This window comes from Oncorhynchus mykiss, chromosome 8 (assembly GCF_057628025.1).
Source record: "Oncorhynchus mykiss isolate SJ-2025 chromosome 8, ASM5762802v1, whole genome shotgun sequence".
NCBI classification, from domain to species: domain Eukaryota; kingdom Metazoa; phylum Chordata; class Actinopteri; order Salmoniformes; family Salmonidae; genus Oncorhynchus; species Oncorhynchus mykiss.
In genome coordinates, this window is record NC_143029.1 from 77,195,001 (window position 1) to 77,206,861 (window position 11,861).

The window sequence follows — 11,861 nt, forward strand, 5'->3', positions numbered from 1 at the left end:
AAAGTGTTATCATTTAAAAACCCTTTCAAAGTGAAAGCCCTAGCTTCTGCATAACTCAGAAACGTCCTAACATCTTATTCTAGGTCTGAATCACTGTACTCTAAAGGCCATTAAAGAGGTGTTGTATTGCCTTTTTGCCACAGGCAGTGTTTAAGAGAGTCCCAGGGGTTTAAGCTGAGATAATATTCACTAGATAGAATATTAGGATTTATTTCCTAAATTCTTCTCTACAGTCGGAAACCCAATCTTCATAGATTATATACTGAAAGCCAACCCAGGAATTCCCTTCACAGTTAAGGTTAGACATAATTACTTCCTTCTTGATTTGAGAGGTTTTATCTAGCAGAGCCTATTTGTTTGTTTTGAGGTAAATGCTGAGGGCACACAGGGATGTGAACGGTAGTTAAAGTCACGCGTTGTTACAAAATAATCTTTATTTTCTCTATTCTTTTCTCTATTCTTTTCTCTATTCTTTTCTCTATTATTTTCTCTATTCCTTCCCCCTCCTATCTTGTTGACCTCTCCAATGCTATCTTACTATTTTCTCTCTCCTCTCTCACTCCTCTCCTCCTTCCTCCCCAATCCTCCCATCACAACTCCTTTTCTGTTTCTGGTTTCTCACTCTCTCTTCTTTTCAGGTGGTGCAGGTGTTGCGTGCCATTGATCGAGATGAGGGAGGGAATGACAGTGCTGTATATTTCAACATCCCTCCAGAGTCCAGCTTCGCCCTCAACTTCAGCATTAGGGACAGTGGAGGTATAGTCTCTCTCTTTCTTTCTTTATGTTTCACTCTCTCCCACAAACTACCTCTCACGCTCCCCCTCTCTCTGTCTCGCTCTCTCCCTCTGCCTTCTCCCCTCTCTCTCTCTGTCTCTACCTCTCTCTCCCGCTCTCCTCCCCTTCTCTCTCTGTCTCGCTCTCTCCCTCTACCTTCTCCCCTCTCTCTCCCTGTCTCTACCTCTCTCTCCCTACCTCTCTCCTCCCCTTCTCTCTCTGTCCCTCTACCTCTCTCTCCCTACCTCTCTCTCTGTCTCGCTCTCTCCCTCTACCTTCTCCCCTCTCTCTCTCTCTGTCTCTACCTCTCTCTCCCTACCTCTCTCCTCCCCTTCTCTCTCTGTCCCTCTACCTCTCTCCCCCTACCTCTCACTCCTCCCATTCTCTGTCTGTCTCACTCTTTCCCCCTACCTCTCTTTCCTCCCCTTCTCTGTCTCACTCTCTCCCGTACCTCTCACTCCTCCCCTTCTCCGTCTGTCTCACTCTCTCCCCTACCTCTCTTTCCTCCCCTTCTCTGTCTGTCTCACTCTCTCCCGTACCTCTCACTCCTCCCCTTCTCTGTCTGTCTCACTCTCTCCCTCTACCTCTCTCACCTCCTCACTCTCTGTCTCTACCTCTTTCCCCCTACCTCTCTCTCCTCCCCTTCTCTGTCTGTCTCACTCTCTCCCTTACATCTCTCTCTCTCTCTCTCTCTCTCTCTCTCTCTCTTTACCTCTCTTCCCCTAACTCTGTTATCCTCATCCCTTTGTGTTTTCCTTGTTGTTTACCTTTTCCTCTACTGGAAATCCATCTTTTCCCAATGGACTCCGACACATCCTCTGAGGGAAGCTGTGGGAAGCTATGACAATAACATTAAATGGTAGATTCATTCAATTCAATTGAGTTTCTTGCTGTTTTTTTCTCATGTTGTGTTTTTCCCTCTCTCGCTCTTCCTCCAGGCCCCAGTGCCACCCTGTTGCTCCTGTCGCCCCTGCAGCCCCTCTCCCACTCCTTCTCCTCCTCCCTCACGCTACACGTTCCCCTGGTGTTAAGGGATGGGACGTCTGGCCTGACCTCCACCGGGACAGTCACTGTGTCCATCTGCCCCTGCCTGAGAGGAGGGGCCCGGGCTGGGGAGAAGGAGAGACAGGAGAGGCAGACGGAGGGAGACTGGGAGTGGGAGAGAGAGACGGTGTGTGTCCCACAGCAGTCTACCTCCCCCTCCCCTGGGCTCAGCACTGCCGCCCTGCTGGCCATCTTGGCCTGTGTTGCCACTCTGCTGGGTAAATATACTGTACAGCAGTGTTACTCAATCCTGGTCTGAAAGACCCAGATCCACAGGGTGTGCAAGCTTTCATTACAACCCAACACTATCACATGTGATTTAAGACTTGGTGATTAGTTGATTAGTAATTTTACTGGGAAACACAAACCCAACTAACATTTCATTGGCATTTGACTGGGAATGGCCCAATTTATTACCAATGTGACTGGTCTAGTCCAGTATGACTGTCTGGCTATGGCTCAAAGTCGATTTAAGCATGCAGGACAGACATATGATATACCAACACTCTCTCTCTCTCTCTCGCTCTTTCTCTGACTCCCCCCCTCCCTCTGTCTCTCGTCCCTCCAGCAGTCAGTGCCCTGTCCCTGTCCCTGCGTCGTCAGAAGCGGGACTCTCTGTCTCCCCTGGAGGAGGACGATGTTAGGGAGAACATCATCACCTACGATGACGAGGGAGGAGGCGAGGCCGACACGGCCGCCTTTGACATCGCAGCGCTCCAGAGCGCCCCCCACAGCTCACGCAGGGGATACCGCACTCTGGACAGCAGGAACATGTGAGTGTGTGTGGTGTGTGTGCAGTGTGTTTGTGTGTGTGTGTGTGTGTGTGTGTGTATGTGTGTGTGTGTTTAATTGAAAGCTATGCTGAGCAAAAACAAAACTCCAGTCCTCAAGAGTTTTCTAAGACTGTATTGATCCACTTAGGTCATTGATTGCCTCAAAACTCCATGCTCTAATCAGCCTCTTAGGTAAAAACAAAACTCCTTGCTCTAATCAGCCTCTTAGGTAAAAACAAAACTCCTTGCTCTAATCAGCCTCTTAGGTAAAAACAAAACTCCTTGCTCTAATCAGCCTCTTAGGTAAAAACAAAACTCCTTGCTCTAATCAGCCTCTTAGGTAAAAACAAAACTCCTTGCTCTAATCAGCCTCTTAGGTAAAAACAAAACTCCTTGCTCTAATCAGCCTCTTAGGTAAAAACAAAACTCCTTGCTCTAATCAGCCTCTTAGGTAAAAACAAAACTCCTTGCTCTAATCAGCCTCTTAGGTAAAAACAAAACTCCTTGCTCTAATCAGCCTCTTAGGTAAAAACAAAACTCCTTGCTCTAATCAGCCTCTTAGGTAAAAACAAAACTCCTTGCTCTAATCGGCCTCTTAGGTAAAAACAAAACTCCTTGCTCTAATCAGCCTCTTAGGTAAAAACAAAACTCCTTGCTCTAATCAGCCTCTTAGGTAAAAACAAAACTCCTTGCTCTAATCGGCCTCTTAGGTAAAAACAAAACTCCTTGCTCTAATCAGCCTCTTAGGTAAAAACAAAACTCCTTGCTCTAATCAGCCTCTTAGGTAAAAACAAAACTCCTTGCTCTAATCAGCCTCTTAGGTAAAAACAAAACTCCTTGCTCTAATCAGCCTCTTAGGTAAAAACAAAACTCCTTGCTCTAATCAGCCTCTTAGGTAAAAACAAAACTCCTTGCTCTAATCAGCCTCTTAGGTAAAAACAAAACTCCTTGCTCTAATCAGCCTCTTAGGTAAAAACAAAACTCCTTGCTCTAATCAGCCTCTTAGGTAAAAACAAAACTCCTTGCTCTAATCAGCCTCTTAGGTAAAAACAAAACTCCTTGCTCTAATCAGCCTCTTAGGTAAAAACAAAACTCCTTGCTCTAATCAGCCTCTTAGGTAAAAACAAAACTCCTTGCTCTAATCAGCCTCTTAGGTAAAAACAAAACTCCTTGCTCTAATCAGCCTCTTAGGTAAAAACAAAACTCCTTGCTCTAATCAGCCTCTTAGGTAAAAACAAAACTCCTTGCTCTAATCAGCCTCTTAGGTAAAAACAAAACTCCTTGCTCTAATCAGCCTCTTAGGTAAAAACAAATAAAGAGGAAAACTATTACACTTTATTAGACACTTTGTTGGGCATCACCTACTTCCTCTATACTGTGCAATCCCTCATTGGTGTGTGCTCCTATGTAAAGCTGCTGTAACATGTTGTCTAGCCTTGTCACACCCTATCTTCTGTCCCCCAGACGCTACTCCCAGCACGTCCAGGACAAGGCCCGTGCATACAACTGGGCCCAGAACCCAGCCCTGGACCCGGCCTACTCCGGCCCTGGGAGGCCCCTGTACGGCCGCCTCTGCTACAGCAGCCACACCCTGCCAGTTCTCCGACGTACTCCAGGGGGCCAGTTTGAGCCAGGCTTGGCTGAGCTGGCCTACCACTTCCCTGGGGGCCACCCAGACCACTCTCTGGTCATCCAGAATCAGGGGGCCATGGTGGGGGCCCTGGAGCCAGGGGCCGTGTACGTAGGACCAGCTGAAATGAGCAGCAGAGAGAGTAGAGACGGAACAGGCCCACAGAGCGGGGTTAGCACCTCAGATGGAGGGACGCCACGGACCAATAACAGCCAGGAGAGGGGTGAAGGGGGAGGAGCTATGAGCAACTGTACAGAGAACAGTAGTGAGCAGCAGAGCCACAGTCAGGACTCGGTGGACTGGGTAAGAGACCGACACCGTACATGACAATAAGTGAATTAATGAACAAACCAATGTGTTATCATTTGAAGTGGTTTTAACACTGCTGGTTACTGAGAGCAAACAATAGTGAATATGTATTCTTTTTTATGTTTTGCTGTCTCTTTCTTTCATTTTTAACGTTTTGTCTGTTGATTTCCTCCTCCCTCTTCATCCCCCTCTCTGTCACAGTGTTAGCTCTTTTGAGTTATTAACCTGCTTCTCTTACCTTCTAAACTCTGTTTCTCTTTCACTCTCTCTATCTTGCTTGTTCATTGTGTGTCTATTCTCATCCTGTCTCTCTGTCTTTTGCTTTCTTCCTTCTCGTCGTCTACTTTCTCTCCCCATTTCTTACATTTGCCCTTTTCCTTACTCTCCGGCTTTCTGCTTTAATTGTTTCCCCGATTCATCTCTCCATTCGCTCCTTTTACAATTCTCTCAACCTCAACATCACCTCTTGTTATCCTTTATCTTCTACATCCACTTAACAGCACCGTTCCCTGTCCCTGTCCCGGACTGACCCTCTTCCTCCTTCTCATTCCACTGCCCTGTCCCTGTCCCGGACTGATCCTCCTCCTCCACCTCATTCCCCTGCCCTGTCCCTGCCCCGGACTGACCCTCCTCCTCGTTCCCCTGCCCTGTCCCTGCCCCGGACTGATCCTCCTCCTCCACCTCATTCCCCTGCCCTGTCCCTGCCCCGGACTGATCCTCCTCCTCGTTCCCCTGCCCTGTCCCTGCCCCGGACTGACCCTCCTCCTCCACCTCATTCCCCTGCCCTGTCCCTGTCCCGGACTGATCCTCCTCCTCGTTCCCCTGCCCTGTCCCTGCCCCGGACTGACCCTCCTCCTCCTCCTCGTTCCCCTGCCCTGTCCGGGACTGACCCTCCTCCTCGTTCCCCTGCCCTGTCCCGGACTGACCCTCCTCCTCGTTCCCCTGCCCTGTCCCGGACTGACCCTCCTCCTCGTTCCCCTGCCCTGTCCCTGTCCCGGACTGACCCTCCTCCTCGTTCCCCTGCCCTGTCCCTGTCCTGGACTGATCCTCCTCCTCGTTCCCCTGCCCTGTCCCGGACTGACCCTCCTCCTCATTCCCCTGCCCTGTCCCTGCCCCGGACTGACCCTCCTCCTCCTCCTCGTTCCCCTGCCCTGTCCCGGACTGACCCTCCTCCTCGTTCCCCTGCCCTGTCCCGGATTGACCCTCCTCCTTCTCCCCGTCCACTGCAGGTCCAGTCTGAGACCCCCCCCCGAGAGAGGGAGCACACCCTGGTCCTGACACGTTCCGGCTCCATGGCTGGCCAGAGTCACGGTGGCGCCTGGGTGTGTGATTCAGCCACCCTGCCCATGGCGGGTCGCAGGGCCTTCCACGCCGGCCTGTCCCCCAAACGCACTGGCTCTGGTTCAGCTGAACCAGAATCCTCTGGTGGTGGATGTGGTGGTGGAGGGCCTGGAACCAACTGCCCAGATGGCCAGTCTCAGCAGTCAGCCGCCCGCAACTACGCCAGCATCCTGCAGGGGGAGGCAGCGGGACAGAGGCAGGATTACCCCGGGAGCCTGGGGAGGGGAGGGCTAGAGATGGGAAGCAACTTTGTGGTGGCCAGGCCGGACAGGGAGGGTGGAGGAATATCTCTGACCGGGACTTCTTGCGGGGGGATGTACCCAGAAGGGTTCATGGCTGACTGGCGGGACAGGGTGGGTATGGGGGCATACGTTTTAGGAAGGAGGGATATGACCCCCCAGATGCTGCCCTTCCCAGGTCAGGCCAGGGGCGCATACGGGGGCATCATGGGGTACGGGGCAGGGTGGGTCCAAGGGATGGAGGCAGGGAGAGGGGGTCCAGTACCAGGTGGTCACTCCTTGGCCCTCAGGGTGGGTGAGTTCCTCCGCCTGCGTCTGGCTCAGGTCACCTTTGACCCCTCACAGCCGCCCTATGATTCAGTGCAGGTGTACGGGCTGGAGGGTACAGGGTCACGTGCAGGCTCCCTCAGCTCACTAGAGAGTGAGGGAGAGAAGGATGCAGAGAAGGAGGAGTGGGGAGGAGGGCTGGAGGAGTGGGGTCCACAGTTTCAGGAACTAGCCAAGCTGTTCCATGATAGGGAGAAAGATAAAGTGGAGGAGAAGGAGGTAGAGAACAACAAAAAAGAGGATGCAAAAGAGGAGGGGGAGAAAGAGGAGCACTCTGGAGATGAGAAGAACGACTGAGAGGGAGAAGGAAAAGGATAGAGAATGAAGGAGGGGTAAAAGGCAAGCAGAGCTAGAGTAATGGGAGGAGAAGTTAAAGGAGAGAGAGATGAAGAGGGAGAGTAATAAAGAGACAGAGAAAAATGTGCCATGGGAAGGTGAGGGCATGGGAGGAAAGGTGAGGGCATGGGAGGGTAGGGGAGGCCATGAGAGGGAAAGGGAGGCCATTGGAGGGTAGGGGAGGCCATGGGAGGGTAGGGGAGGCCATTGGAGGGTAGGGGAGGCCATGGGAGGGTAGGGGAGGCCATGGGAGGTTAGGGGAGGCCATGAGAGGGAAAGGGAGGCCATGGGAGGGTAGGGGAGGCCATGGGAGGAAAGGTGAGGGCATGGGAGGGTAGGGGAGGCCATGGGAGGGTAGGGGAGGCCATGGGAGGGTAGGGGAGGCCATGAGAGGGAAAGGGAGGCCATTGGAGGGTAGGGGAGGCCATGAGAGGGAAAGGGAGGCCATTGGAGGGTAGGGGAGGCCATGAGAGGGAAAGGGAGGCCATTGGAGGGTAGGGGAGGCCATGAGAGGGAAAGGGAGGCCATTGGATGGTAGGGGAGGCCATGGGAGGAAAGGTGAGGGCATGGGAGGGAAGGTGAGGGCATGGGAGGGAAGGTGAGGGCATGGGAGGGAAGGTGAGGGCATGGAAGGGAAGGCGAGGGCATGGAAGGGAAGGTGAGGGCATGGGAGGGAAGGTGAGGGCATGGGAGGGCGGGTGAGGGCATGGGAGGGTAGGGGAGGCCATGGGAGGGTAGGGAGTGATTGATGTAATTTAAAGCAATAATTGTTGAAAGGTACTGAGGCAATGTGCATGGTGTTTCTCCACTGAGCAGCAACGATTTGTTAATTGGTCTGGACAAAGAAAAACAACCTAAACATCCAAGAAAGGATTTCAAGCAAGACAATACATTCAACTAGTCTACCACACAGAAGTTAAATAATATGAACAAGACAATACATTCAACTAGGGTACCACACAGAAGTGAAATGATATGAACAAGACAATACATTCAACTAGGGTACCACACAGAAGTGATATAATATGAACAAGACAATACATTCAACTAGGGTACCACACAGAAGTGATATAATATGAACAAGACAGAGATGGAGAGGAAAGAGATCAAGAGGGAGAGAGAAACTGAGTGTACAGAAACTGTTGCATTTATTTGAACTGCAGAGGCAGAAAAGTTAATAATTCAACTCACTACTGAAAACTATGAATAATTTAAAACCTTTAAAAATATTATTTTCTCTCAAACGCATCACTGGAAAATAGACATTATGAAAAATGTAAATGATTTAGGGATATGATCTTCCCTGGCTTAGCTGAGAGTTATGTTGTTTATATACACACACACACACACACACACACACACACACACACACACACACACACACACACACACACACACACACACACACACACACACACACACACACACACACACACACACACACACACACACACACACACACACAGAGTTATACTCACTCGTGTTATCAGGCATTGATTGTATAGTAAATCACTATTGGGGCCTATTGGTTAGAGCGTTGGGCCAGTAACCGAAAGGTTCCTAGATCAAATCCCCAAGCTGACAAGGTACAAATCTGTTGTTCTGCCCCTGAACAAGGCAGTTAACCCACTGTTCCCTGGTAGGCCGTCACTGAAAATAAGAATTTGTTCTTAACTGACTTGCCTTGAATAAAGGTTAAATAAAACTAAAGCAAAAGTATTACAAGATGTATTGATTCTGCGTATAAAGTGATGAAAAATAAATCTCTTCTAAGTCTGTATGTAGGGAGGAGAGGATAGACATTTGTAAATGTTTTATGCAAAACCTCGCCCTATTAAATCAACATTTCTTGAGGACCAAGTCTGCATGATTTTAGCACAATCTTAACTAAACGCCAACCAATTCACACTCTGAACATGTTTAACTGTCCAATCCATAACTTCCATTTATCAGTGAAGAGTTGTCAGAATGGAAACCAGCAGACCCAGTGAACAGAAATGACTGGGGTAGTGACTGGGGTCATGATTGGGGTAGTGATTGGGGTAGTGACTGGGGTAGTGACTGGGGTCGTAATTGGGGTCGTGATTGGGATAGTGTTTGGGGTAGTGACGGGTAGTGACTGGGGTAGTGATTGGGGTAGTGACTGGGGTAGTGATTGGGGTAGTGACTGAGGAAGTGATTGGGGTAGTGACTGGTGTAGTGATTGGGGTCGTGATTGGGGTCGTGGTTGGGGTCGTGAATGGGGTAGTGACTGGGGTAGTGATTGGGGTAGTGACTGGGGTAGTGATGGGGTAGTGATTGGGGTAGTGACTGGTGTTGTGATTGGGGTAGTGATTGGGGCCGTGATTGGGGTAGTGATTGGGGTAGTGACTGAGGTAGTGATTGGGGTAGTGACTGGTGTAGTGATTGGGGTCGTGATTGTGGTCGTGACTGGGGTCGTGATTGGGGTAGTGACTGGAGTAGTGACTGGGGTCGTGGCTGGGGTAGTGACTGGGGTAGTGACTGGGGTCGTGAGGTCTGGATGAGGATGAGCTGGTTTTCAGCTGGAATGCACTTTTATACTGTGTGACGTTCAATACTAGACTATGAATAATGTCAAATAATAAAGTTGGTGTCTATGGGAAATAACTAATGTTCTACTCTATGTATATGCATTTGTAAATATCACCGAATACAATTGTTAAAAGATAAGATACTTGTGTAAAAAAAATAAGTGTAAACTTACTTTTGGGACTAGACATGACCAGGATTCATTTCAGAACAGACTTGACCTGAACTGACTGGACAGCACCATGTATTTTACATTAGGGCAGACCACTCTATAGAGCTGTGTGCTAAACCCAGGTTCTCATGGAAAAGCCAAGTATTAAATAAAATACATTAATGCTCTGTCTTTAACCTGGCAAAAGTGTTGTAGCCTACAGAACATGCTCACTAGTTGTCCTCTTCGGCCATGCATCTGACTACAACCTAAAAGCCTTGCTTATGTGAGGTAGATTTCCAAGCCAGCATTTCAGCGGTAGACCAGCATTTAGATGAATTGCATTTCAATGGAACACCATTGAACTGGGCCATGAAAACTCTCCTATGCAGTGTTCTATTCTCCAATTCAATTGACACAATCTCTGAATTGACTGGAGTTGTAATGGAAATGACCCCAAAGAATATATTTATAGCTATTGCTCACAAAGAATATATATATAGCTATTGCTCACCCCAGAAATGTATGTGGAACATTTTACGGGGAAACAAAGCAGCCCACAGAGACTGCTGTCAGCTTCTACTTTATGTACCATCTCCAAAAGTTTTGCACTGTTAACTTAACATTGGCTCAGGTTGTGACAAACCCCCTGGTGAAAAGAGAAAGTCTACACAATCACCATAGAGACCACACTCACTTCCCCATACCTGAGCCACAAACTCTACAACCCTGACCCCATTCACACTGTGTGAGGTCCTGTTGGAATACTCTAAAAAATACACCCTACCTTCATTAACATTTTAGACATTTAGCAGAGGCTCTTATCCAGAGTGACCTATAGTAATTAGTGCATACATCTTTCATACTTTTTCGTATTGTCGTCCATTCCTAAGCGTGATCTCTGATGAGTCACGGCTTTGAAAGGGAACCCTTACTTTTACCTTTTGAAATTGTGTCAGGTCAGTGATAATTAATTCAAGGATGGGAGGAAGAAAGGATGCATTTTGAATGTATTCAAACAGGGTCAAGGACTTGACCAGACCCTGCCAGGAACACTGTAGTAGTGCACAATCACTGGAGGGGAGAGGGGAGCAGGACCCTGGGGGAACACAGGGTTTGACCAGAGTGACCATGGTTTAGCTGGTCAAACCCCAGTCCTGATATAGCTAGCCTCCATCGTATTGTATAGTCCAGACACCATAGTAGAGGCTATAAAAGTTAGCCATATCAGGGCTAGTCAAACCAGTCGAGGCTGCTGAGGGGAGGACTGAGGGGAGGATGGCTCATAATATTGTCAGGAATGGAGCGAATGGAATCAAACACATATTTTGGGGGTTTTCATGTGTTTGATACCATTCCATTCACTCCATTCCAGCCATTATTATGAGCCGTCCTCTCAGCAGCCTCCACCTGAGTCAAACCACTCAGGGAATAACCACACACCTGTAAAACACCTTCATACGCTGAGCAGTATGCTATGTAGTTCATGCCTCGCCAGCTAAACAGGGGACCATATGCATGATCAGGTTAAAATAACAACCATGTTCATCTCCCAGGACAAAACTGCCTGCAACAGCTACCTAGCTTAAAGTCCATGACCCTCTCATGTTTGTTTTGACCTGTCCCCAAGTTAATATAGTTGGTGCACAGTGGTTTTTGTTATTTTAACATGCGTGTTATGGTTGCATCTGGTGGGGATATACAAAATCAACATGTGTATGATGGCACACGCGGAATCTGGCACGTGGCCGGTGTAGTCAGCATGTACAGTGCCTTGCGAAAGTATTCGGCCCCCTTGAACTTTGCGACCTTTTGCCACATTTCAGGCTTCAAACATAAAGATATAAAACTGTATTTTTTTGTGAAGAATCAACAACAAGTGGGACACAATCATGAAGTGGAACGACATTTATTGGATATTTCAAACTTTTTTAACAAATCAAAAACTGAAAAATTGGGCGTGCAAAATTATTCAGCCCCCATAAGTTAATACTTTGTAGCGCCACCTTTTGCTGCGATTACAGCTGTAAGTCGCTTGGGGTATGTCTCTATCAGTTTTGCACATCGAGAGACTGACATTTTTTCCCATTCCTCCTTGCAAAACAGCTCGAGCTCAGTGAGGTTGGATGGAGAGCATTTGTGAACAGCAGTTTTCAGTTCTTTCCACAGATTCTCGATTGGATTCAGGTCTGGACTTTGACTTGGCCATTCTAACACCTGGATATGTTTATTTTTGAACCATTCCATTGTAGATTTTGCTTTATGTTTTGGATCATTGTCTTGTTGGAAGACAAATCTCCGTCCCAGTCTCAGGTCTTTTGCAGACTCCATCAGGTTTTCTTCCAGAATGGTCCTGTATTTGGCTCCATCCATCTTCCCATCAATTT

The 11,861-nt window shown here is 48.5% G+C and overlaps 1 protein-coding gene across 1 annotated transcript in view; it reads left to right on the top strand.

Moving 5' to 3' along the window:
• LOC110530987 (uncharacterized) overlaps positions 1-6,857 on the top strand; it is a 201,203-nt gene extending 194,346 nt beyond the window's left edge. The window contains exons 10-14 of the mRNA XM_036986260.2: positions 639-756; positions 1,713-2,036; positions 2,387-2,591; positions 4,056-4,524; positions 5,760-6,857. Coding sequence (XP_036842155.2) covers positions 639-756; positions 1,713-2,036; positions 2,387-2,591; positions 4,056-4,524; positions 5,760-6,734 — 2,091 coding nt within the window. The 3' untranslated portion in view covers positions 6,735-6,857. The remainder of the gene's footprint in view (positions 1-638; positions 757-1,712; positions 2,037-2,386; positions 2,592-4,055; positions 4,525-5,759) is intronic.
• The last annotated feature ends 5,004 nt before the right edge of the window (positions 6,858-11,861 follow it).